General features: G+C 36.2%; 2 protein-coding genes and 1 long non-coding RNA gene across 3 annotated transcripts; all 3 read left to right on the forward strand.

Annotated features, from left to right (window-relative positions):
• The first annotated feature begins 2,496 nt into the window (after positions 1–2,496).
• Positions 2,497–9,534, forward strand: LOC100243414 (flavonoid 3',5'-hydroxylase 2-like). Its single transcript, XM_010653221.2, has 3 exons — positions 2,497–2,758; positions 7,610–8,259; positions 8,664–9,534. Exons 1-3 carry the CDS (start codon positions 2,512–2,514, stop codon positions 9,291–9,293), a joined length of 1,527 nt encoding a protein of 508 aa, XP_010651523.1. The 5' UTR covers positions 2,497–2,511; the 3' UTR covers positions 9,294–9,534.
• Positions 9,535–11,393: 1,859 nt separating this feature from the next.
• On the forward strand, positions 11,394–12,223 carry LOC132253958 (uncharacterized). The gene is made up of 2 exons (XR_009465890.1): positions 11,394–11,710; positions 11,793–12,223. It is a non-coding gene; the product is annotated as an uncharacterized LOC132253958 (long non-coding RNA).
• A 763-nt stretch (positions 12,224–12,986) lies between these two features.
• Positions 12,987–15,329, forward strand: LOC109122748 (uncharacterized). The gene is made up of 3 exons (XM_019220453.1): positions 12,987–13,571; positions 13,682–14,074; positions 14,895–15,329. Exons 1-3 carry the CDS (start codon positions 12,987–12,989, stop codon positions 15,327–15,329), a joined length of 1,413 nt encoding a protein of 470 aa, XP_019075998.1.
• The last annotated feature ends 10,710 nt before the right edge of the window (positions 15,330–26,039 follow it).

Consider the following 26,039-nt stretch of genomic DNA (forward strand, 5'->3'; position numbering starts at 1 on the left):
TCCACAACATCAATCTGATCTAAATGAAATGCAATAAATTCTAAAAATGATACAATCTTTAATCAATCCACAATATCAACCCGATCAAAACTCAATGCAATATTGCTTAATGGAGAGAATCGTAAAATCCTTTTATGAGAGGAAAACAAAACCCTTAACAGACCTTTATGAGAGGAAAATAGGAAAACATAGAACTAAAAACCCTTAACGTATTCATGAGAATAAAAAAAATCCTTAACACCTTAATAAGAGGAAAACAAAGAATTTGAACAATCCTTAATCCATCAAAAGCTCTTAATATGAACGAGGGGAAAACATAACCTTTATTTTTCATATCGCTGAATACAGAATCTAAAGAGATAGAATTTTTAGTTATTAAGGATTTTTTATAGATGTCTATTGAAAGTTTAAGAACTTTTATGGATAATTGTTAATTAAGAGACTGAAAGGGTACTTAGGATTTTCAACTAAAAAAGTTATAACAATATGAATAGTAAGAACTTAAAAACATCACCCATCCATCATAGGAATATGGAATGAGAGGTTATTTTTTTACTTATACAACAATAAACTTTTTTGGAAGAGGTTTTTCTAAGTACAAAAAGTTATGAATAAAAAACCATTGTTACGATGAGTTAACTAAAATAGAATTAATTTAGAAAATATCAATAAAGTTGCATGAATTATTATCATGAGTTAACTTAATAAGAATAAATAGTAATAAAGTTAATGAAGTGAATTTGGATTGGCAGATATATTTGATGATAAGATTTTTTTAATAATAAAAAATTATTATGGCAGGAAAAATAGGACAAAATTGACCTTATGATAAGATTTTTTTAATAATAAAAACATTATTATGGTATGAAAAAAAGGGACAAAATTGGCCTTTCCTTAATTGTACCGGTTAATGGAATAATGGGACATGCGGTGGTTACAAGCCACCCCAAAAGGTAGGAAGAATCTCCAACCCCCATTCTCGGCTCCCTTATCTTTTCCCTTACAACCAAAAATCAACAACTATCTTAGAATGTCCTTCAGTCCATCAAAATTCAACAACAACAATTATACATTACAATAATGAAAACAAAATTGATTGATCACCAGCTAACATTAGGAGATTATAAGATAAGGATGTAATTGCAATTATTGAAATCACTTAAAGAGTAAAAATTAGGAACATGCTCACAATAAATAAAATCACCTTAGAATTAAAAATTAGGGACATGATTATGATGATTAAAATCACTCGAGAACTAAAATGTTTTAGAGATACAATAATTGAAATCAACTGAAAAATAAATTCGGGATGTGATCGCAATTAATGTATATATAAACAACCAAATGTTGAAAGGAAAAACTAATGAAATTAATATGATTTTCTTTTAGATTTCTCTTGACACCAAACAAATGTAAGGAAGTTTATAAAGGAAAATTAGGTTTTGATTCACTAAATTAAAATAATATAGAAAAAAGATCTTCAAATTTTATGTATCAGTTTTATTTTTATTTATTTAAAAATATTTTAAAATACATATATTTTTTCATAACTCAAATAGTCATTCCTCAAATGCTAGTTTTACTTGTTATGTTAATAACACTAGTTAATAATTTTGTATTGTGAGAACGATTTAAGATTAATAAAATAAGAAATTTTTAAAACTAAAAAGACATTTAAAACTTTAAAATTAAAAATATAAAAATAAAACAATAATTTTTCATTTAGTAAAACACGCAGTAGAAAATATAGATATAGAGAAAGAGTTGGAAATAAAATAAGAGTTAATATTTTATTTTTAAAATTTTATGTTTTTTATTTTAATTGTATTTAATTTTATGTATTTTAGTTGTAATTATATTTTTAATTTTTAAATTTTTTTATTTTATTGTTGATGTAAATTTTTGTTCAATTATATATATATATATATATTTTAAATTAGTGAGTAAAAACCCACTTTTTCTAATTTATAATATATTTATGGGATTTTATAATATAAGCAATTTTTTTTTTTGAGAAAGAGGAAAAATCAACTTTTCAATTTCCCTTAATAATTATTAGTATTATTATCCAATTTGGCTGATTATGAGATTAGTTGGTATCATTACTATATCCATTTGTTCTTAACCCTTCATTAGAATAGTATTAGGAGTTGAACGTCAGTTGGAATACAGGCTTATGGAAACAAATCTATCCGATTAGTAGGTTCTTATTATTTTCAATATAGGCCCCATAAAATAAATAGGAGATGGGCAGCCCGTCCCTTTGTCTGGAGGCCATCCTCCCAACTTATTAAAGGTGATATGAGATAAGATAGTGACAAAATTATCGGTTACTTCCCGACACCTGGCTCTCCACAAGCAAACCCAGTGATCCAGAAATTAATTGGTACCTGGACACGTGACTACCAAACGTTCGCTCACCTACCATACCCATGGCCTCATGCCCCATATATTTCCACAAACCTAGCTCAATTTTCATAGCCACCTTCACTATCCTACACTCACTAAGCCATGGCCATAGATACAAGCCTCTTGATTGAGCTTGCTGCAGCAACTCTACTCTTCTTCATCACCCGCTTCTTCATTCGTTCTCTCCTTCCCAAATCTTCCTGGAAGCTCCCTCCTGGCCCCAAAGGGTGGCCGCTCGTCGGCGCTCTTCCTCTTCTAGGTAACATGCCTCATGTTGCATTAGCAAAGATGGCCAAAAGATACGGGCCTGTCATGTTCTTGAAAATGGGCACTAACAGCATGATGGTGGCCTCATATTAAGGAAATTATATGTTAGTTATTGTATGATTATCTTGACATAATTAGCTGATTGTATAGGAGCATAATTAGCCTTATATTACTGATTCTGTAGCTATAATTTAGGAGAAGATTAGATCAAACATGTGTATATATATACTACATTCTATTAATGAGAAAAGTATCCAATTTGAAGCCAATCTCTTTATTCTTGTTATGGTATCAGAGCAAGAACAAAAAACCACCATGGCTGGCAGTCAGAAGGCTTCTGGATCAGAAAACAAGACCATCGATCCTTCACATCCTCTCTATATTCATCATTCAGATCAACCAGGCCATGTTTTGGTGCCCATCAAATTAAATGGGGTCAACTATCAATCATGGAGCAAAGCAGTTATTCATGCCCTTACTGCCAAGAAGAAGATCGGCTTCGTCGACGGGACAGTTGAAGAACCATCGCAGGAAGATGAACCCTTTATGTTTGAACAGTGGAATCAATGCAACAGCATGATACTTTCTTGGCTAACTCATGCTGTTGAATCGGACATTGCTGAAGGAATTATCCATGCTAAAATAGCACGCGAAGTGTGGGTTGATTTGCGCGACCAGTTTTCTCAAAAGAATGCTCCAGCGGTTTTTCAAATATAGAAATCAATCGCCACCATGTCGCAAGGAACGATGACAGTAGCTGCATATTTTACAAAGATCAAAGCCTTATGGGACGAGCTTGAGACATACCGTTCCCCGCTGACCTGCAACCAACGGCAAGCACATCTCGAGCAAAGGGAGGAAGACCGTCTTATGCAATTTCTAATGGGTTTGAATGAGTCATATAAGGTAGTGAGATCCAATATTTTGATGATGTCGCCATTGCCCAATGTCTGTCAAGCATACTCTTTAATTGTCCAGGAAGAGATGCAACGACAAGTTTCTTCTGAGCCAACCGAGAATTTCTCAATAGCTGCCGCAGTCCCTGGAAAAGGAGGTAATCCAAGACAAAAATTGTGTGACCATTGTAACAGATCCGGACATACCATAGATGAATGTCGGACTCTTAAATTTCACTGTAAGTTCTGTGATAAAAGAGGTCACACGGAGGATAGATGCCGACTGAAAAATGGGAGCAATAACAAAACGGGACAATTCCGAGGACAATGTCCTTTTGGTCGTGGGAATCAGCCCTTAGCAAACGCGACAGAATCCCAGGAAATGTCTGATTCGACTTCTTCTAGTACAGTCCAGGGGTTCACTACAGAACAAATACAACAGTTGGCTCAAGCAATTTCATGCATTAAATCACAGTAATTCCGGTAATATTGACGCATATGCAAATGCTGCAGGTTTGATTCCATCAACTCTTGTGTCTGTTAATTCTAGTAGTACAAGTTCTTGGATTTTGGATACAGGTGCCACGGATCACATCGTTTCCCACATGTCTCTTTTCACTGATCTCAAACCTTCTAATGTCACAACTGTTAATTTACCAAATGGTGCAGCATCACCAATAACACACACTGGCACCGTTATTTTTGATTCCCAATTGACCCTTAAAGATGTTTTATGTGTCCCATCCTTTAACTTGAATTTAATTTCGGCTAGCAAACTCGCAAAAGATCAGAATTGCTGCATCATATTCTTTCCTGACTATTGTATTTTGCAGGACTTGGTTTCGGGGAAGATGATTGGCTCGGGTAAACAGCGTGGTGGTCTATACTACATGCATCCATCAACAAATAAATCGGTTGTCTTTCATGTTTCTCAACCGTCTGACTTATGGCATTTACGCCTGGGTCATCCCTCTTTTTCTCGTTTTAAATTATTATCACATTTGCTTCCAGATATTCATAAAGAATTAGGAAATCATTGTCCAATTTGCCCACAGGCTAAGCAGACACGCTTGCCCTTTCCCAAAAGTTCAATAACTACAAAATTTCCTTTTTCTCTTTTACATTATGATGTCTGGGGTCCTCACAAAATTCCTGCACATACTGGTTCACGTTATTTCCTTACAATTGTTGACGATTTTTCTCGTTGCACATGGATTTTCCTTATGCATCATAAGTTAGAAACACAATCTTTGTTAACTAATTTTGTGCAATTCGTCAAAACTCAATTCCACACAGATGTTCAAACGGTAAGAATGGATAATGGCACATAATTTATTCCTCTTCGCATCTTTCTTCAAAATAAAGGAATCGAACTTCAAACCTCTTGCATTTACACTCCGCAACAAAACGGAGTTGTAGAACGCAAACATCGACACATTTTAAATGTTGCCTGTTCTCTCATGTTTCAATCAAATGTCCCACTTGAGTTTTGGGGGGAATGTGTTTTAACAGCCGTTTATCTGATAAACCGCATTCCGACTCCATTGCTCTCAAACAAATCACCATTCGAGGTCTTATATAATCGGCCTCCTTCACTCACACATTTGCGAGTTTTTGGTTGTGAATGCTATGTAACCAATGTTCACCCCAAACAGAAATTTGACCCTCGGGCATCTATTTGTGTTTTTTTGGGGTATCCACATGGAAAAAAAGGCTATAAAGTACTCGATTTGCAAACACAAAAAATATCAGTCAGCCGAGATGTATTCTTTCGGGAAAATATTTTTCCTTTCCATTCTAGTTCTTCTCAATCTCAACAACATTCACCTTCTCTTCCTTTACCGCTTCCCATTTCTTTCGATTCCACACCTCAACCGATATCTCTTCCTCATTTTTTTCCAAGTTCCACTTCTCCCTTTTCGCATCACAATCTTGTATCATCTTCACCTTCCTCTAATACTGATGTTCTCGAACCTTTATCCCCAGAATCAGTTGCGTCACCCTTACCTTCTTCTCCATCTCCTTTTTCGCTTTCTTCCCCACCTTCCATGCCCTCAGTACCCTCCAACACGTCAGCCCCTTCCCCCACCCATGAACCCCCTCTTCGACGTTCCACTCGTCATATTCAGCCTCCTGCCTGGCACCACGACTATGCCATGTCTGCCCAGCTTAATCATTCTTCCACGCAATCAAGTTCTCGTCAAGGTACAAGGTATCCCCTCTCTTCTCACCTTTCTTTTTTTTCGTTTTTCACCCCATCACCGTGCTTTTTTAGCTCTTTTGACAGCCCAAACCGAACCTTCATCCTTTGAACAAGCTGACTGTGATCCACGTTGGCGCCAAGCCATGTCCACCGAACTTCAGGCTCTAGAACGAAACAACACTTGGGAGATGGTCCCTCTTCCTCCGGGACACAAACCCATTGGCTGCCGCTGGGTGTACAAGATCAAATACCATTCTGACGGAACCATTGAACGCTATAAAGCCCGTTTGGTTGCCAAGGGCTACACACAGGTCGCCGGTATCGACTATCAGGAAACCTTTTCTCCAACTGCCAAACTCACCACTCTTCGCTGTTTGCTGACTGTCGCAGCTTCCAGAAATTGGTACATCCATCAGCTTGATGTGCACAACGCATTCCTTCATGGCAATTTACAAGAAGAGGTTTATATGACTCCACCTCCTGGTCTTCGCCGATAGGGGGAGAATCTGGTAAGTCGGCTTCGCAAATCTATTTACGGTTTGAAACAGGCATCACGCAATTGGTTCTCAACTTTTACAGCTACTGTTAAGTCTGCGGGTTACATACAGTCCAAAGCAGATTATTCACTTTTTACTAAATCCCAAGGTAACAAGTTCATTGCTATTCTCATTTATGTTGATGATATCCTGTTGACTGGTAATGATTTGCATGAAATCAAGATGCTCAAGACTCATCTGCTCAAGCATTTTTTTATTAAAGACCTCGGTGAATTGAAATATTTTTTGGGTATAGAATTCTCTCGCTCTAAAAAGGGAATCTTTATGTCTTAAAGAAAATATGCATTAGATATTTTGCAAGACACAGGATTGACAGGAGTGAAGCCCGAAAAATTTCCGATGGAGCAAAACTTGAAATTGACTGATGAAGATGGCGAGTTACTTCATGATCCAAGTAGGTATCGGAGACTGGTTGGCAGATTAATATACTTGACTGTAACCAGGCCTGACATAGTGTATTCAGTACGTACACTAAGTCAATTCATGAACACACCTCGGAAGCCGCACTGGGAAGCAGCATTACGAGTCCTCCGATATATTAAAGGGTCACCAGGTCAAGGTCTTTTTCTTCCATCTGAAAATAATTTAACACTCAGCGCATTTTGCGATTCAGATTGGGGAGGATGTCGTATGTCAAGACGTTCCGTTTCTGGTTATTGTGTTTTCCTCGGATCATCACTCATCTCTTGGAAATAAAAAAAACAAACGAATGTTTCACGTTCGTCAGCAGAAGCAGAGTACAGAGCAATGGCGAATACTTGCCTGGAATTGACTTGGTTGAGGTACATACTTAAAGATTTGAAGGTTGAATTGGACAAACCAGCACCATTGTTTTGTGATAATCAAGCAGCTGTATATATTGCAGCTAACCCAGTTTTTCACGAATGTACTAAACACATTGAGATTGATTGTCATATAGTTCGAGAAAAACTTCAAGCTGGGGTAATTCGTCCGTGTTATGTTTCTACAAAGATGCAGTTGGCGGACGTTTTTACAAAGGCACTTGGCAGGGAGCAGTTCGAATTTTTGTGCACCAAGTTGGGAGTTCTTGATTTGCACTCTCCAACTTGAGGGGGAGTATTAAGGAAATTATATGTTAGTTATTGTATGATTATCTTGACATAATTAGCTGATTGTATAGGAGCATAATTAGCCTTATATTACTGATTCTGTAGCTATAATTTAGGAGAAGATTAGATCAAACATGTGTATATATATACTACATTCTGTTAATGAGAAAAGTATCCAATTTGAAGCCAATCTCTTTATTCTTGTTACCTCAACTCCCGGGGCGGCTCGGGCTTTCCTTAAAACGCTAGACATTAATTTCTCTAACCGCCCGCCTAATGCCGGTGCCTCACTCTTGGCCTATCATGCCCAAGACATGGTTTTTGCGGATTATGGGGCAAGGTGGAAGCTACTGAGAAAGCTAAGCAACTTACACATGCTTGGTGGGAAGGCTCTTGAGGACTGGTCTCAGGTCCGAGCTGTTGAGCTAGGCCACATGCTTCGAGCCATGCTTGAGTTGAGCCAGCGAGCGGAGCCGGTGGTGGTGCCGGAGATGTTAACTTTTTCCATGGCCAACATGATAGGTCAAGTGATTCTAAGCCGCCGGGTGTTTGAAACAAAAGGGTCGGAGTCAAATGAGTTCAAGGACATGGTGGTGGAGCTCATGACCACTGCTGGGTACTTCAATATTGGCGATTTTATTCCGTCCATCGCATGGCTGGACATCCAAGGGATCCAGCACGGGATGAAGCATTTACATAGGAAGTTCGATCGGTTATTAACAAAGATGATGGAGGAGCACACGGCGTCAGCCCATGAGCGGAAGGGAAACCCAGATTTTCTGGACGTGATCATGGCAAACCAAGAAAATTCTACAGGGGAGAAGCTCACTATTACCAACATTAAAGCACTCCTCCTGGTATGCATAGTTAAAGCTCGTCTTTAATTTTGTTTTCCGATATTTTCTTTCCTGAAACAGCACTTTTATTGCTTTTAGATATGTACGTTTTTATCAGGTAGCCATTTTAGGGGCACATCACTGTTCTTTATTTGGATTTTTTTTGTCTTTTTCCACTTGCATGGTTGTTTTCATATGCTCAGCTGCATGGCACAGGAAAATTGTGAAAAATGATTGGTTCTCTGATCAGACCTTCTGCACCAAAACATAATTCTCTCTATTTTATAAAATCAAGAACATTTATGGTTTACATGATTTTTCGAACTTGAACTTTTGCTAGTGCTAATGCATGGATCTCAATTTTTCAATTGCGTTTGATTATATAAATTTCAAGTATGTGAACATATTTTTGTTTCCTTGGCTAGAATTTATTTACTGCAGGAACAGACACTTCATCGAGCGTAATCGAGTGGTCTCTGGCTGAGATGTTGAAAAACCCGAGCATCCTCAAGCGTGCTCACGAAGAAATGGATCAAGTGATTGGAAGGAGCCGGCGGCTCGTGGAGTCTGACTTGCCAAAACTTCCATACCTACAAGCCATATGCAAGGAAAGCTTCCGGAAGCACCCATCCACCCCATTGAACCTTCCTCGTGTCTCAACCCAAGCATGCGAAGTGAACGGCTACTACATCCCAGAGAACACTAGACTTAGCGTGAACATATGGGCAATTGGGCGAGACCCTGATGTCTGGGAAAGCCCGGAAGAATTCAGGCCAGAAAGGTTTTTAAGTGGAAGAAATGAAAAAATTGATCCTCGTGGAAATGATTTTGAGTTGATCCCGTTTGGGGCTGGACGAAGGATTTGCGCTGGCACTAGAATGGGAATAGTGCTGGTTGAGTACATTTTAGGGACGTTGGTACATTCATTTGACTGGAAAATGCCGGATGGAGTTGAGATCAACATGGACGAAGCTTTCGGGCTTGCACTGCAGAAGGCAGTTTCTCTTTCGGCCATGGTGACACCAAGGCTTCACCAGAGTGCGTATGCAGTCTGAGCTCAAACCGCTCAGACCAAAACCCAGGCCTCGCTGCTATATGGCATGGATGCAGTTAAGTAGAAAATATTTTGGGATGCCTGTGGCTTAGTATAAGATGTATTAGCTCAAAGATGGTCGTTTCATTCTACCACCAAGCCATATGCATCTATGCATAATCTATTGATTTAGGCTCGATTTGGTTATAGTTTTTGTTTTTTTGTCTTCCAAATCAGTAAATAGTAGGGGTATTTTTGTCCTATGTAGTGATTCTTTTTGTTTGATTGATTATATTTGGATCCTTCAAATATTCCTACACAACTATTAACCTCCTTCAAAAATATATAGTTAAGGGCCTTGGTCAGAGCCATCTCCATCTTTTCACTTCTTGTGCTGCAGTATGGGATTGGCTTAGATGATCGTTAGTCTAATGTTTCCTTTTCAACATCATAATTCAGCGCAAACTAAGTTGAATATTCAACAACAAATAAGTACAGAAAATAATGGAAGAAAAATTCCCACTTTATCTCCGTAAAGTAATGCCATATTTTTCTTCATACTTACCTTCTAGATTTTTGTTGGAGCTCTGAGCCCGTGATCCATTAGATGATTGCGTGTGTGCATATGCATGTGGGTGATTGCGTGTAATACGTACGTACGTTCCATGATTCATGTTCGAAGTACCCTCTCTTATTTATCGTTGAAGAGGCTATCGTCACAAACTCTATTGATTAATTAGTCTAGGCAAATTAAGGCGCGATAACGACCGATGTATATCTTAAAAGTAACGATTAAGAGAATATTATATGTACAAGGGAAAAATCTACATATAATTATTGATGCAACTTGCAAGTGGGATAAAATTTGGGATGGGGATTATTATAAATTAATCTCAATCCATAATTGTGATTGTGGAGTATAAATTAAATGATTCATAATCCATCTACATGAAGATTAAAACCCATATTGAAAATAGCTTTAAAAAACTAATTTATAAGAATAATTTTTGCATCATATTTTGTGTGCTTGAACTCGTTTCCTATATTTTTAAATATATATTAAATATAATTTTCTTTTATTTATAGTGTTTTATTTTTAATTATTCTTCATATTTATATAATTATTTTTTAAAACAATCATGATAAAAAGCAAAAAGAAGTGAAAATAGCTTAATATAATTAAAGACAAATATCTTATTTTTTGTTATCTGTTGTTATTGTTTTTTCTTTTTGTTAACCCCCTTCAAATCTAATTATTCATACTCAATTTTGACACGAAAGAGCCATTGTCATGAAAGGGGGAGGTCCATCATTTTGGTACGATGCCAACTCTACCACATAACCACCATTTAGATATCTATCCTTTTATTTTTGGCATGTGAACTTATAGTGGGTGGCTGACCTTGAATCCACTAGTTATCATGTTGAAATTAACCACCATTTAGATATCTATCCTTTTATTTTTGGCATGTGAACTTACAGTAAGTCCGATTTATGTCCAAGGGTCAAATTTAAATCTCTCTTCAATCTAATGGCTAAGAACTTCCCAACTTTATTTAATACTTAATGTATCCAATAATTGTAATCGAGTAATCCAATGACAAGTACCTTCAATGACTATTTTGGCAAAAGAAAAAAGAAAAAAAGAAATAATATAAGTTTGTTATTTTATGATATAATAAATTTATTAATACTTTCCTTTTTCAAAATATGTAATTAGTTGTAATTTCATTATATAATATATAAATTAAGTTATTTGCAATTTTAAAATATGTTCATTTTGTTTTTTTTTAAGTGTTAATTAAAAATTATACAATTTTGTTTTATAAAAAGTATTTAGTACTTTTAATTTTATAAATTACAAACATTAATTATACTATTTTCTTAAAATATTTAGTTTAGTATGCATATTATTAGTTGTTTTCTCATATCTCAAGTTTCAATCAAAAAAATATTTATGATTTGTTTTTGTTAATTTGTGTCTTGTTTTCAATTTAATTAATGAAAAGTTATTTGATCAAAAGGTTCATTACAAACCAATTTTAAAAATTTAATCCTTTATTATATTTTGATATTGTTTTGATAAAAATGTCTTTATTATTTTTTAAATATATTGTAAATATTTAAAATAATTAAAAATATTTAGATCAAAAATCGATTATTTTTCAAACAAAAATATGAAAGTGATAAATTTGCAAATGTGGGGAATATTTAATCCTTTTAATCGATTATTTCATTAATGAAGTGGGTATAATGATGAACGCAGACTTGGTTTTACTAGGGCATGCAGAGGTTTTGCAAGAGAGAGAGATCATTTCTCGACTCTGAGAAATCAATCTCCTTTTGGCCCGGTGGCGGACTCCAAGTAAAGCCTTGAAGGAGCCTTGCTAACATCCCTGCACACCCACGCCTTCCAGTACTGAAGGAAATGAAGCGAAGGTTTGGCTCGTTCAACTCCACTGCTTGAACTGTACTAGCATTCAGATGCCGCTCTGGATTGAAATTTAGCGGTTCTTCCCAGATTCTAGGGTTCCGGCCCAGCCCCAGACGGCTCAGAAGGACATGACTGCCTTTGGGGATAGAGTACCCAGCAACACTAGTCGGATTCCTGAACTCGTCTATCCTTTCCAACCACTCCATCAATTTCTTCACTGCTTTGCTCAAAATCCCTGGTTGCTTGATCATTGCCTACTCAATTGCATTTGATGGACTATCGAAGCCTGCAAGCATCAACTCCTGCAAATTATGGAAGGATCATAATCTCATGATTGATCAAGTTATTTGCTGGCTAGGAAATGATCATCATGCAATGTAGATCAAAAGGTAAGCACAACACTACTACAAAAATAATTTATGGTGTCATTTTTAAAATAATGACACCATAGGGTTTATAATTAATAAAGGTGATACATCATATGAAAATTCTTCAATTGAGGTAGTTAGATTATGTTAGTTTTATATTTATAGTGTCATTTTTTGGGAAGTAACATCATATAAAATAATTTTTTTTTAAGTATTATAACTTAATGAGCCCACTTTTATAATTAATAATGAGGGATAATGTATAAAAAGCCCATTGTTTCCACATGCCACCCACAATCCAAAAAATCTCAGTATACAAACCTTATATATAAAACCATAATCTTCTTCTACCTTTTCTCTTACCTATAGTCAACACACTTATAACCGACATTTTCCACTTTGTGGACTCCCAAGTTATCCAAATTCTCTTAGATCTATCCTATTTTTTTTCTTTTATTAATATCATTATATTGATTGTTTCAGCATCTTTGTATTATGGTTTTTGTGAACTGCATTTTCTTGAGTTGTAGGGAAGAAAAACTTAGGTTTAAACTTCTAGCATAGACAAAGAAACTTGTAGATTAATTGATTTTTTAATATGAACCAAACACATGACCGACTTTTTCTGTGTGTAATAAGGACAGCTAGTATTCATGCATAAAATCAGCATCAGAATTCGTAACTGCATTTGATCAGCTAGTTTAGTAAATCTGTACAACTCATTCTTTCCTTTATTTTCACATATGTTGTTATACGTTAGCACAAGTTTAGGAGTAATTTTAGTTTCTCAAATCTGTATTTATACCTCTTCTTCTAATAAGAATTGTGTGAATCATTTTGTCTAAACCTCTTTATGGTATCAGAGCACACCTCAAAACTCCAACAAGTATTTCCTGTCTTTCTCGCTTCTGCTATGGCCACTTCTTCCTCTGATAGTTTTCCAATAGCCATCAATGCCACCCAGCAAATTACTGCACGTCTTACACCAACCAACTTCCCTTCATGGCATGCTCAATTTGAGTCTCTCCTCCTCGGCTATAACCTCTTTGGCTATGTCGATGGCACTCATACCTGCCCACCCCTACCGATGTCAACTAATGCAGCTGCCACTACAGCTCATCACCTTTGGTTCCATCAGGACAAACTTATTCTAAGTGCAATTTTGACTTCAGTGTCCCTAGCTGTGATACCACTCATAGCAACCTCCCAAACGTCATATCAAACCTGGACAAAACTGACAAAACTGTATGCTAGTCGATCCAGGACTCGTGTCATGCAGCTCAAAGAGGATCTCACCCTCATGCAATGTGGCAATCGCAGCATTACAAAGTACCTACACTCTGTAAAAACCATTGTCGATGAGCTTGCTCTCATCGATGCCCCATTATCTCAAGATGACATCACCCTATATGTTCTTCATGGCTTAGGATCAAATTTTCGTGACATTGTTGCCCCGATTCGAGCCCGAGAGTCTTCACTCTCATTGTTGCAAAATACTGTCCGAAATTGAAACCCTCTGAAGCCACTGTGAACTGCACAACTACTACTTCCAGTCCCGACAAACGTTGGCTCATTGATTCTATGGCTTCCCATAATATCACTTCTCAGGTTTCAAATTTACAATTTCACTCTGAATATGATGGTACTGATGAAGTTATTATTGGAGATGGATCAGGTTTGCCCATTACTCATTCTGGTTCTCTTACTCTTTCATTTCCAAACAGAAAATTTCAAGTTGAAGATACTCTATGTGTTCCTACCATTAACAAAAACTTGATATCTGTTCACCACTACACAAAGCAAAACAATGTTATCCTGGAATTTCACCCAACTTATTTTCTTGCGAAGGATTGGAGAACGGGGGAGATTCTTCTTCAAGGACCGTGTGAAAATGGAGTCTACCCTCTGGCCTCATCGCCTGCTGCTACTCCAATTGCTTTTGTCCATGAACGCACATCAGCAGCTGGTTGGCATCATCGCCTTGGTCATCGATCATTCAAAGTTGTCACTCGCCTCATTAGTTCTTTCTCCCTTCCCACCACTTCATGTCTTTCTGGTTCTAATAATTGTCATTCGTGTTCTATCAATAAAGCTCATCAGTTACCCTTTCATAAACACGGTCTAACTAGCACAACACCATTTGATTTACTTTACACTGATGTATGGGGACCTTCTCCCACTCCTAGTCTCAATGGCCACAGATATTATGTTATTTTTGTTGATCACTTTACCAAATATGGTTGGTTCTTTCCATTGCATCAAAAATCAGATGTTAAAACCATATTTCCTCATTTCTACAAAATGATTGAAACTCGTTTTAACATAAAAATTAAAGGAGTTTATTCCGATAATGGGGGCGAGTTCACTGTTCTTCGACCCTTTTTCACAACCCATGGCATTAGTCATTATACGACAGCCCCTTATACACCCCAACAAAATGGAGTGTCTGAGCGTCGTCATCTCCATATTGTGGAGACAGGTCAAACCCTTCTAAGTCATGCCTCTCTTCCATCAGAATATTAGGCTTATGCTTTTGCAACAGCCACATATCTAATCAATCGACTTCCATCACCTGTTCTTCATCATATATCACCTCTTCAAGCAACAACCTCGGTATGAAAAATTACGTTCCTTTGGATGTCTTTGCTTTCCCTTGATGAAGCCGTATAACACAAACAAATTTCAAAAGAAATCCGTTCCTTGTATCTTTGTTGGCTACTCTACTAGCCAAAGTGCATATCTATGTCTTCATCTACAAAGTCAGCGCATATACACCTCCAAACACGTAACCTTTGATGAATCTGTTTACCCCTTCAAACAGGTTTCCATGCAATCACCCACTGACTCATCCCCATCAGAAACCTCTTCTTTTTCAGGACCAATTTTGCAGCTTGCTTCCAGGGAGCTTCCAACAATCACACGGGCTCAAGGAGATATCCCCTCTGCTTCTTCGACTCCAAGTGAAGATCCAGCTCTTGTGCAACCTCAAGAGGCACCACTTTCCACTTTAGATCAGGTAACTCTTAGACCTTCTACTTCTGTTTCTCAACCAGAAAATTCAATGCCATCCTCTCCACCACCATGTCCACGAACCATCATCACTCGCTCCATGAACAATATCTTTCGGCCAAAACAACTCCACACCACCACCAAGCACCCCTTACCTGAACCACCCGAACCAAGTTGTGTAAGTCAAGCTCTTAAAGACCCTCACTGGTGCAAGGCTATGTCAGAAGAAGTGACAACCCTCCTTTAACATGGGACGTGAGAACTGGTTCCTCCCACTCCTGGCCAGAATCTTGTTGGGTGTAAATTTGTGTTTCGGAAGAAACGAAATCCAGATGGAACAATCAGTCGATATAAAGCTCGACTTGTCGCTAAAGGATTTCATCAACGGCCAGGTATTGACTACTCTCAAACCTTCAGCCCTGTCGTAAAGCCAGTAACAATTAGGCTTCTTTTAACCATTGCTGTCATGCATGGCTAGCCCCTTCGTCAGTTAGACATCAATAATGCATTCTTGCATGGTAATCTTGAAGAAACAGTCTTCATGCATCAACCTACAGGATTTGAAGATCCATCTCAACCTCAGTATGTTTGCAAGCTAAAATAGAGTATCTATGGTCTTAAACAAGCCCCATGACAGTGGTACAAGGCCCTTCGGGATGCACTTCTCAGCTTTGGTTTTATTCACTCGGCCACTGACAACTCTTTGTTTATCTATAAGTCTCATGATATCTTGTGCTACTGCCTTGTTTATGTTGATGACATAATTGTCACAAGCAACACACTCAGCTTTGTGAATAACATTATAAACAAGCTTGGCTCTACATTCTTAGTCAAAGATATGGGCTCCTTGCATTATTTCTTGGGAATAGAAGTGATTCCAATGCCACAGGGGCTCTTTCTATCTCAACATCAGTATATATGGGATCTCCTTTCACGAACCTCCATGGAAAATGCTAAAGAAACACTCACTCCAATGTCCACTACAGCCAAGCTTACGGTTCAAGATAATTTTGAATGTGTTGACAGCACTGAGTATCGCAAGATCATTGGAGCACTTCAGTATTTGGGACTCACTCGTCCCGATATTGCCTTTGCAGTCAACAGATTATCTCAGTTCATGTAGAAGCCGACAACAAACCATTGGGCCGCAGCAAAAAGACTACTCAGCTATCTTAAACAGACCATGTTTCATGGTATCCTTCTCCAAAATCATGATCAATTCCAACTCAAGACCTATAGTGATGTGAAGTGGGCATTAAATACGGACACTCGTGTTTCAACCACTACTTTCATCACATTCATTGGTCCTAATCCAATCTCATGGTCTGCACGCAAGCAAATGGCAGTCTCAAGATCATCTATAGAAGCAGAGTTTCGGGCACTAGCTACTGCCACACAGAAACAGTTTGGCTTCATTCTCTTATCAAGGAACTTGGTCTCACTCTCAGAGAAGCACCTCAAATGTTTTGTGATAATATTGGTGCCAACCATTTCAGTTTAAATCCAGTCCAGCACAGACGGATGAAACACATTGAAATTGATCTCCTCTTTGTACGAGATCTTGTCAAAAAGGGAACTATTCGTGTTCAGCACATCCATACCATTGATCAACTAGCTAATCTCCTTACAAAATCACTCTCACATCAACGCTTTCAACTATTAAGATCCAAGATTGGTGTTGCAGATGGCACCTCCATCTTGAGGGGGCATATAAGGACAGCTAGTATTCATGCAGAAAATCAGCATCAGAATTCGTAACTGCATTTGATCAGCTAGTTTAGGAAATCTGTACAACTCATTCTTTCCTTTATTTTCACATATGTTGTTATACGTTAGCACAAGTTTAGGAGTAATTTTAGTTTCTCAAATCTGTATTTATACCTCTTCTTCTAATAAGAATTGCGTGAATCATTTTGTCTAAACCTCTTTATATTTATGTGAGAATGACAGGTACAAAATTTTGTTGAGATATACTGCCCCATAATCTTCATCCTTTCCCTAAAATGAGAGAGGGAAAAAAAAAAAGGAATGATTTTTTTTGTGTGTATCTAAGTGGGAACAAGAGATATAGAATTTCGTTGAGATGCAGTGCTGCCACATGATCTTTATCCTCCATTAAACCCAACATATTAAATCCACTAACTCTCTCCCCAAAAATGAGTAAAAAAAAAAAAAAGGAAAAAAGTATGAGTTAAAAAACAAAAACGGAAAATATGATTTTTTTAATGTGTTTCTAAGGAGAATGAGAGATACATATTTTTGTTAAGATGCATTGCCACGTGTTCTTCATCCTCTCCATTAAGCCTAATATATTAAACCTAATAGCTCTCTCTTTTAAGCTTTCCAATGAAGTGCCTATAGTATCCAACTCAAAATAAGACAACTTAAGCCCCATTAGCCAACAACCCATATTTTGTGTACATCTTGATGAGATTATTTTGTGAGAAAATGTCATGAAACAATCCCAATTTGATAATCTAGGCATGTATTTGAGTTAAAAATAAATTTCTATTCTATAGATCAAAGAATAAAATCATGTTTGAAAATTATTTTTAAAAACTTATTTAGAGCAAAAATAGTTTTCTAACATAAAAATAATTTTTTAACTGAGAAAATATATTTGAAATTATTTGATAGAAAATTGGGCATGTATTTGACTTAAAAACAAATTTCTATTCTATAGCTCCAATAATAAAATCATGTTTGAAAATTATTCTTAAAAACTTATTTAGAGCAAAAATGGTTTTCTAACATTAAAATAATTTTTTAATTTAGAAAATATATTTGGAAACAGTTGATAGAAAACTGGGCATGTATTTGACTTAAAAATAAATTATTATTCTATAGATCAAAGGATAAAATCATGTTTGAAAAATATTCTTAAAAACTTATTTAGAGTAAAAACAGTTTTCTAACATAAAAATAAATTTTTAACTTAGAAAATATATTTGAAAACATTTGATAGAAAACTTTTTTTTTTAATGTCAATAAGTTGTCTTTTTGTTAATTTAATTGTAATCAATTTTCTTATACGCATTTAAAAGTATATATTATCATATTTAGTAATATTTTGATTATTAGGCAAATTATCATTTTTGAGAGGAATTTTTGTAGCTCTCATAATTATAATTGTATTTTAATAACCACTTCCAATAAATAAAAAAAAGAAAAAAAAAGTTAGACAATTATCAAAATCTGATTTTTAGGATTTTAAAAAAATCTACAAGCCAAAACTATTTATAATTTTGATCATGTGAGAACACTTCTTTTTTAATACTTTGAGTTATTTTGTTTTTTTTTTTTCTTAGTATCTGAAAGTATAAAAGAATTTCTCATATATGTGCATGTGTGTTCTCATGGTTGTTTATGTCATGTCTTATTAAAGAATGAAGTGAAGTTTCCTTTGAGTGGAAGGTTTTAGTCCACGCTAGTCAGTGGACACGGTATGAATAGTTTGGGTGGGTTGTATCTATGGTAAAAAAATAATAAAAGACAACTTTTGCAAGTCTCCAAGTTGGTTGAGATACATGATGTCATGTTGACTAGACCTTGACTTTTGCAAGTCTCCTAGTTTCCAACTTTTTTTTCTTTTTTTTTTTTAATATTAAGGTGTGGGGCCATGAACTCCTTTCTTTCCTTTTTAAATAACAAAAAGGAAGATAATTTTATTGTGAGAAGGCTATTGCTACCAATTGTGTTCACGTCGAGAATTTTTTAATTTACGGAGGCCATATATATATATATTTATGTCTAATTTAGGAGGGTAATTTGGGTTTGTCTAATCTATTCCATTTAATCATACTATACAATCATTTTTTTTTATTTGGATTATTCTTGTATTAAATTTCTTCAACCCAAATTTTGTTGAAAAGTTACAATGTATTATTGAAAATATGACTTGGTAGTTGATTATGGATATGTGTCATTTTTAGTATAAAAAAAAAATAAATCTATAACATTTTATATTGATAATATATTATTCTTGTAACAGGTTTGAATAATAAGCAAGTCATTGTCAAAGAAGTTATTGAAAGTGTAAGTGTACATTTATTTATTGCATGCTCTTATATTGTATCAATTGTAAGGAAGATAAAATTACCTTGTAAAGGTAATTAAATCTTTCTATATTTTAAAAACTTTTTTCCTATATACTATGCTTTTGAAGCTTGTTTAATTAAACATATTAGTTATTTGACAAACTTTTCACAAATGTTTTGTATACTTATGTGTTCTATTTTGTTCCATAGTTTTATTGCATAATACTAATGTATATTTTTTCACAAACTTTTTACAACTATTTTGTGTACTAATGCATATTAAGTTTTGTTCTTGCCTATATAAGCTACATTTAGTTATTTAAATATATCTAATATTATGTTGAAGAAAGATGTACTTACTTAACTTTTTTTATTCTAAATATTAACAAGTTTTTCAGTTCTCTTGTCTCGAGATTGAATGTCAAAAGATAGAAGGTCAGTTGAGTATGATGAAAGAGTTGAAAACTTTATCAATTTTGCATTAGCACATTCAATCAACCATTCCCCTATAAAATGCCCATGCTTACGTTGTGCAAATCTGTTATGTCAAACTCTTCAAGTCATTACAGAACATTTGTTCTTTAATGGAATCGATCTTAGTTATCGAGTATGGTATTGGCATGGAGAAAATGGACCCAGTGGAGGATTTTCAAATGTCTCACAACAACATTATGACAAATGCAAGTATAATGATGTTGTTGACACAATAGATATGGTTAATGCTGCACAAGTTAATTGTATGAATGATCCCTAAGTGTTTGGAAGGTTACTTGAAGACGCAGAAAAACCTTTATATCTTGGATGCATGAAATACACAAAGTTGTCAGCATTGGTAAAACTTTACGACTTGAAAGCATGTTATGGTTGGTTTGACAAAGGATTCTCAAAATTGCTTCAGTTGCTTGGAGATATGTTGCCATTGAATAATGAGATGTCATTGTCCATGTAAGAAGCTAAAAATACTTTTAGTGCACTTGGGATGAATATAACAAAATTCATGCATGTTCTAATGATTGTATTTGGTATAGAAACCAGTATAAGGATGCTATTGCATGCCTAACTTGTGGAAAGTCAAGGTGGAAGATAAACAATGAGGGGAAAAAGATTAAGAAGGGGCTTCCTTCAAAGGTTTTATGGTATTTCCCACCAATCCCTAGATTCAAAAGGATGTTCCAATCCTCAAAAACCGCTAAACATCTTATGTGGCATGCCAAGGATAAAGAATATGACGGTAAACTATGCCACCCATCAGACTCCTTAGCGTGGAAACTAGTTGACCATATGTGGCTTGATTTTGCTTCTGAACCGAGGACCTTAGACTAGCACTCTCAACAGATGGTACAAATCTTCATAAGTCTATAAGCAATAGACATAGTTGTTGGCCTGTTATACTGATCATATACAACCTTCCTCCTTGGTTGTGCATGAAAAAGAAGTTTATGATGCTATCATTATTGATCTCAGGACCACGACAACCTGGTAAAAATATAGATGTTTACTTGAGTCCATTGGTAGATGACCTTAAAACTTTGTGGGAAAAAAAAGTTAAGACTTATGATGCACACTTGCTTGAGGTTTTTACTTTAAAGGTCATCATTTTATGGACAATCAGTTATTTCCCTACATATGAAAACTTGGCCAATTGCACCGTGAAAGGATATTATGCATGTCCAATATGTGGAGAAGGAACATATTCCCAAAGATTAAAGTATGGTAGGAAGAACTTGTATATGGGTCACCGACGATTTCTTCCACGTAACCATCCCTATTGGAGACAAAAGAAGGCACTCAATGGTGAACAAGATTTTAGAATTCCTCCTAAAATTTTGAGTGGAGAAGAAATACTTGAAAAAGTTGATCTCATTCCTATTTCTTGGGGAAAAATGAAGATAAAATCTCTTGAACTGATGTGAACACAAATTGTTGGAAAAAAAAGTCCATATTTTTTTAGTTAGAATATTGGAAATATCTTCATATCTTTCACAACTTGGATGTTATGCACATCGAAAAGAATGTCTGTGAGAGTATTATTGGTCCTTTGTTTAACATCCTAGGAAAAAAAAAATGGACTTAATGCTCAACTTGACCTAGTTGAAATGGGTTTAAAGTCTGAACTTTTCCCAAGAGTTGACTTGAAGCGGACCTATCTTCCCCCTGCATGTTATTCACTATCCAAACATATATGACAAAAAATTAGTTTGTCAAACATTGTCTAATTTGAAGGTCCCTGAGGGGTATTGCTCAAATTTGAGAAATCTTGTCTCCTTAGAGGAATTGAAGTTATTTGGTTTAAGATCCCATGACTACCATGCACTTATGCAACAACTATTGCTAGTGGCATTACGTTTTGTTTTGCTAAAGCATGTGAGATATACTATATCAAGATTGTGTATCTTCTTCAATCAATTATGTACAAAAATGGTTGATGTGCCAAAATTGGATGAAGTACACAATGAGTTAGTGGTCACGCTGTGCTTACTTGAAAAGTATTTTTCACCTTCATTTTTTGATATTATGCTTCATCTAGTAGTGCATTTGATAAGGGAGGTGTGACTATGTGGTTCAGCTTACTTTAGGTCGATCTACCCATTTGGGAGGTATATGAAAGTTCTTAAAGAATTGTTCGCAATCATAATTGGCCTGAAGGATGCATTACTAAGTGCTATTTAGTAGAAAAAGCTATCGAATTTTGTACTGAATATTTATTAGGGACTTATGCAATTGGAATTCCAAAAGCAACAATTATGACAACAAATTTCGTAGACCTATTGATTACTACTCAAAAAGTGCTATTTGATAGCTTGTAATTAATCCTTTTAAACACTTTTGAGTAGTAGTTATTGCCTTTTAACCCAATTAACATGTTAAGGACCCTTGCAATCATTTCTTATCAAATTGTGTAAGTTTTGGTGTTTTTGTTAGTAATTTGATCACCAAAACAATCCAAGATTGAGGAGAGTTATTTGGAATCCATGGCAAAGCAATGAAGAGCTCAAATTCATGAAGAACCAAGCTTTGGAGCTCCATAGCCCTTTGCCAAAGTCGTTCAAAGTATGCAAGGAAAGAGCACTGGAGAGAGGAAAAACAGAGTGAAGAAAACAGAGGAAAGCTAGATGTAGTCTTCTTTCACACTTTTGGAGCAATTTCCGAAGTCCATTTTCTACATTCGATATACCATTTCAAAGCTCAGGAAGTCAAGAATCCAATGCTTCAAACGGTGCATGATTCGGAGTTGAAACGAAGGAGTTACAGCCATTGCAAGCAGATCACTCCAAAGTGTTGCGAAATCAGCCTTTTGTTGCGAGAATTTCGCAGCCTTTTTGTACAGTGCTATGGAATTCCTCCTAAAGTTGCCCGATATATGCCGCAAGCTGGAAGCTGAGAACATCAAGGTGGAAGCCAACTTCGCAGCCCTACGAGAATAACTTGTTGATGCGAAAATATTTCGCAGCCCTCTTGAGTGTCTGCGAAATCTCGCAGACACCATTTTCACCTGCGAAATGTTCCTGGAGCTTCCCGATATTTTTGCACCGACTCTTTTGGATATTTTTCTTCAGATATTTTTGTATAAATTTCCATTCTTCTCCTTGTAAGCCACGAACCATAAGATTTCTTAGTTAGGAAGGTTGGAAAAACATCTCTATATATATTCCTTTGCATCCACTGTAATCATATATCATATATAGAATATACAGAGCCTTGCTCTGTTTTTCCTTCTCTTTCATTTTTCATTTATTTTTATTTCTAGCCAACCAAACTTTGAGGATTTTTCCACAGAGGATGAGAGGCTAAGCTTTTTGTCTCTTGGAGTGAGGAAAGCCGGGTAAGTTTCCACATGCATAATTTGGAAGTTTTGTTGTTTTAGTTTTTAATGAAGAGAAAGTGTGACCCGTTAGTGATTTCTATGTTTTTAGTTAACTTAAAACGCCTTTAAATCACCTGGGCCAACACTTGGTAAGGCAAGTGATTTCCAACCATGGAAATGCACTAGTTTACCCCTTGCGAGCCTTTGGGAGGTGACTTGAAGGTAGGATTTTCTAGAATAGCCAACACTTGGTAAGCTTTTGGACTCCAAGGAGACATCCATTAGTTATCTCTTGCGAGCTTTTGACGGGTAATCCAAGGTTAAAGATCACCTTGAATGGCAAGTGCTAGGTGAGAGGTATGAGTCATTGTAAGATGCATCAGTGAGAGGGATTTAGTGATTGAACCCATTAATGGGAAGCATCTGTACAACACCGGTTAGAGAATTAACTATATGTTAATTCTCTAATGCGAGGAAAATAAACAAGTGACCGGAACTCTCCATTTTGTATGAGGAACAAGCCTAGTGATCTGAACTCCAAGAAACACTTTTCTTTGTAGTTAAAACCAGTTACTATTTTTTGTTAGCTTAAAACCAAACCTTTTTCATTTAAACATCTTTATGTTTCTTTTAAAGCTAACCTTGAAATGAAAAGGCACCAATTCAGCTTTGAATTGATATCATTTGTGAAGTGAAAACCCATCCCAGTGAACGATCCTAGAGCCACTATGCTATAGTAGCTTTGTCTTTGCTACCCTAGTTCATGGTGTAATAGGTTATAAATTTTGTTGATTACTCCCTCAATCAAGGAGCACCAGCTGGACACGAATCAGCTGAGACACCAAGTGGGCACGAATCAAATGGCGCCATTTGATTCGTCCCTAGCAGTGGCAGTGGCAATGGCACCATTTGATTCGAGGTTCAATCCCCGGCAACGGCGCCATTTGATTCGTCCCTAGCAGTGGCAGTGGCAATGGCACCATTTGATTCGAGGTTCAATCCCCGGCAGCGGCGCCATTTGATTCGTGTCCACTTGGTGTCTCAGCTGATTCGTGTCCAGCTGGTGCTCCTTGATTGAGGGAGTAATCAACAAAATTTATAACCTATTACACCATGAACTAGGGTAGCAAAGACAAAGCTACTATAGCATAGTGGCTCTAGGATCGTTCACTGGGATGGGTTTTCACTTCACAAATGATATCAATTCAAAGCTGAATTGGTGCCTTTTCATTTCAAGGTTAGCTTTAAAAGAAAACATAAAGATGTTTAAATGAAAAAGGTTTGGTTTTAAGCTAACAAAAAATAGTAACTAATTTTAACTACAAAGAAAAGTGTTTCTTGGAGTTCAGATCACTAGGCTCGTTCCTCATACAAAATGGAGAGTTCCGGTCACTTGTTTATTTTCCTCGCATTAGAGAATTAACATATAGTTAATTCTCTAACCGGTGTTGTACAGATGCTTCCCATTAATGGGTTCAATCACTAAATCCCTCTCACTGATGCATCTTACAATGACTCATACCTCTCACCTAGCACTTGCCATTCAAGGTGATCTTTAACCTTGGATTACCCGTCAAAAGCTTGCAAGAGATAACTAATGGATGTCTCCTTGGAGTCCAAAAGCTTACCAAGTGTTGGCTATTCTAGAAAATCCTACCTTCAAGTCACCTCCCAAAGGCTCGCAAGGGGTAAACTAGTGCATTTCCATGGTTGGAAATCACTTGCCTTACCAAGTGTTGGCCCAGGTGATTTAAAGGCGTTTTAAGTTAACTAAAAACATAGAAATCACTAACGGGTCACACTTTCTCTTCATTAAAAACTAAAACAACAAAACTTCCAAATTATGCATGTGGAAACTTACCCGGCTTTCCTCACTCCAAGAGACAAAAAGCTTAGCCTCTCATCCTCTGTGGAAAAATCCTCAAAGTTTGGTTGGCTAGAAATAAAAATAAATGAAAAATGAAAGAGAAGGAAAAACAGAGCAAGGCTCTGTATATTCTATATATGATATATGATTACAGTGGATGCAAAGGAATATATATAGAGATGTTTTTCCAACCTTCCTAACTAAGAAATCTTATGGTTCGTGGCTTACAAGGAGAAGAATGGAAATTTATACAAAAATATCTGAAGAAAAATATCCAAAAGAGTCGGTGCAAAAATATCGGGAAGCTCCAGGAACATTTCGCAGGTGAAAATGGTGTCTGCGAGATTTCGCAGACACTCAAGAGGGCTGCGAAATATTTTTGCATCAACAAGTTATTCTCGTAGGGCTGCGAAGTTGGCTTCCACCTTGATGTTCTCAGCTTCCAGCTTGTGGCATATATCGGGCAACTTCAGGAGGAATTCCATAGCACTGTACAAAAAGGCTGCGAAATTCTCGCAACAAAAGGCTGATTTCGCAACACTTTGGAGTGATCTGCTTGCAATGGCTGTAACTCCTTCGTTTCAACTCCGAATCATGCACCGTTTGAAGCATTGGATTCTTGACTTCCTGAGCTTTGAAATGGTATATCGAATGTAGAAAATGGACTTCGGGAAGTGCTCCAAAAGTGTGAAAGAAGACTGCAGCTAGCTTTCCTCTGTTTTCTTCACTCTGTTTTTCCTCTCTCCAGTGCTCTTTCCTTGCATACTTTGAACGACTTTGGCAAAGGGCTATGGAGCTCCAAAGCTTGGTTCTTCATGAATTTGAGCTCTTCATTGCTTTGCCATGGATTCCAAATAACTCTCCTCAATCTTGGATTGTTTTGGTGATCAAATTACTAACAAAAACACCAAAACTTACACAATTTGATAAGAAATGATTGCAAGGGTCCTTAACATGTTAATTGGGTTAAAAGGCAATAACTACTACTCAAAAGTGTTTAAAAGGATTAATTACAAGCTATCAAATAGCACTTTTTGAGTAGTAATCACTCCCCCCAACCGACATATTGCTAGTCCCTTAGCAATGAAGGAGAGAAAAATAAAAATAAACAATACTATAATTTACAACATCATGCTGATCAAAAAACAATTTTCAAGTGGCATGATGATCTAACTCTCACATGGAACATTAAAGAAATAAAACTCAAACTTCAACAAGAGTTATCAAATAACTTGTCTAATCACAATT

Source organism: Vitis vinifera, chromosome 6, assembly GCF_030704535.1.
Source record: "Vitis vinifera cultivar Pinot Noir 40024 chromosome 6, ASM3070453v1".
Lineage (NCBI taxonomy): Eukaryota > Viridiplantae > Streptophyta > Magnoliopsida > Vitales > Vitaceae > Vitis > Vitis vinifera.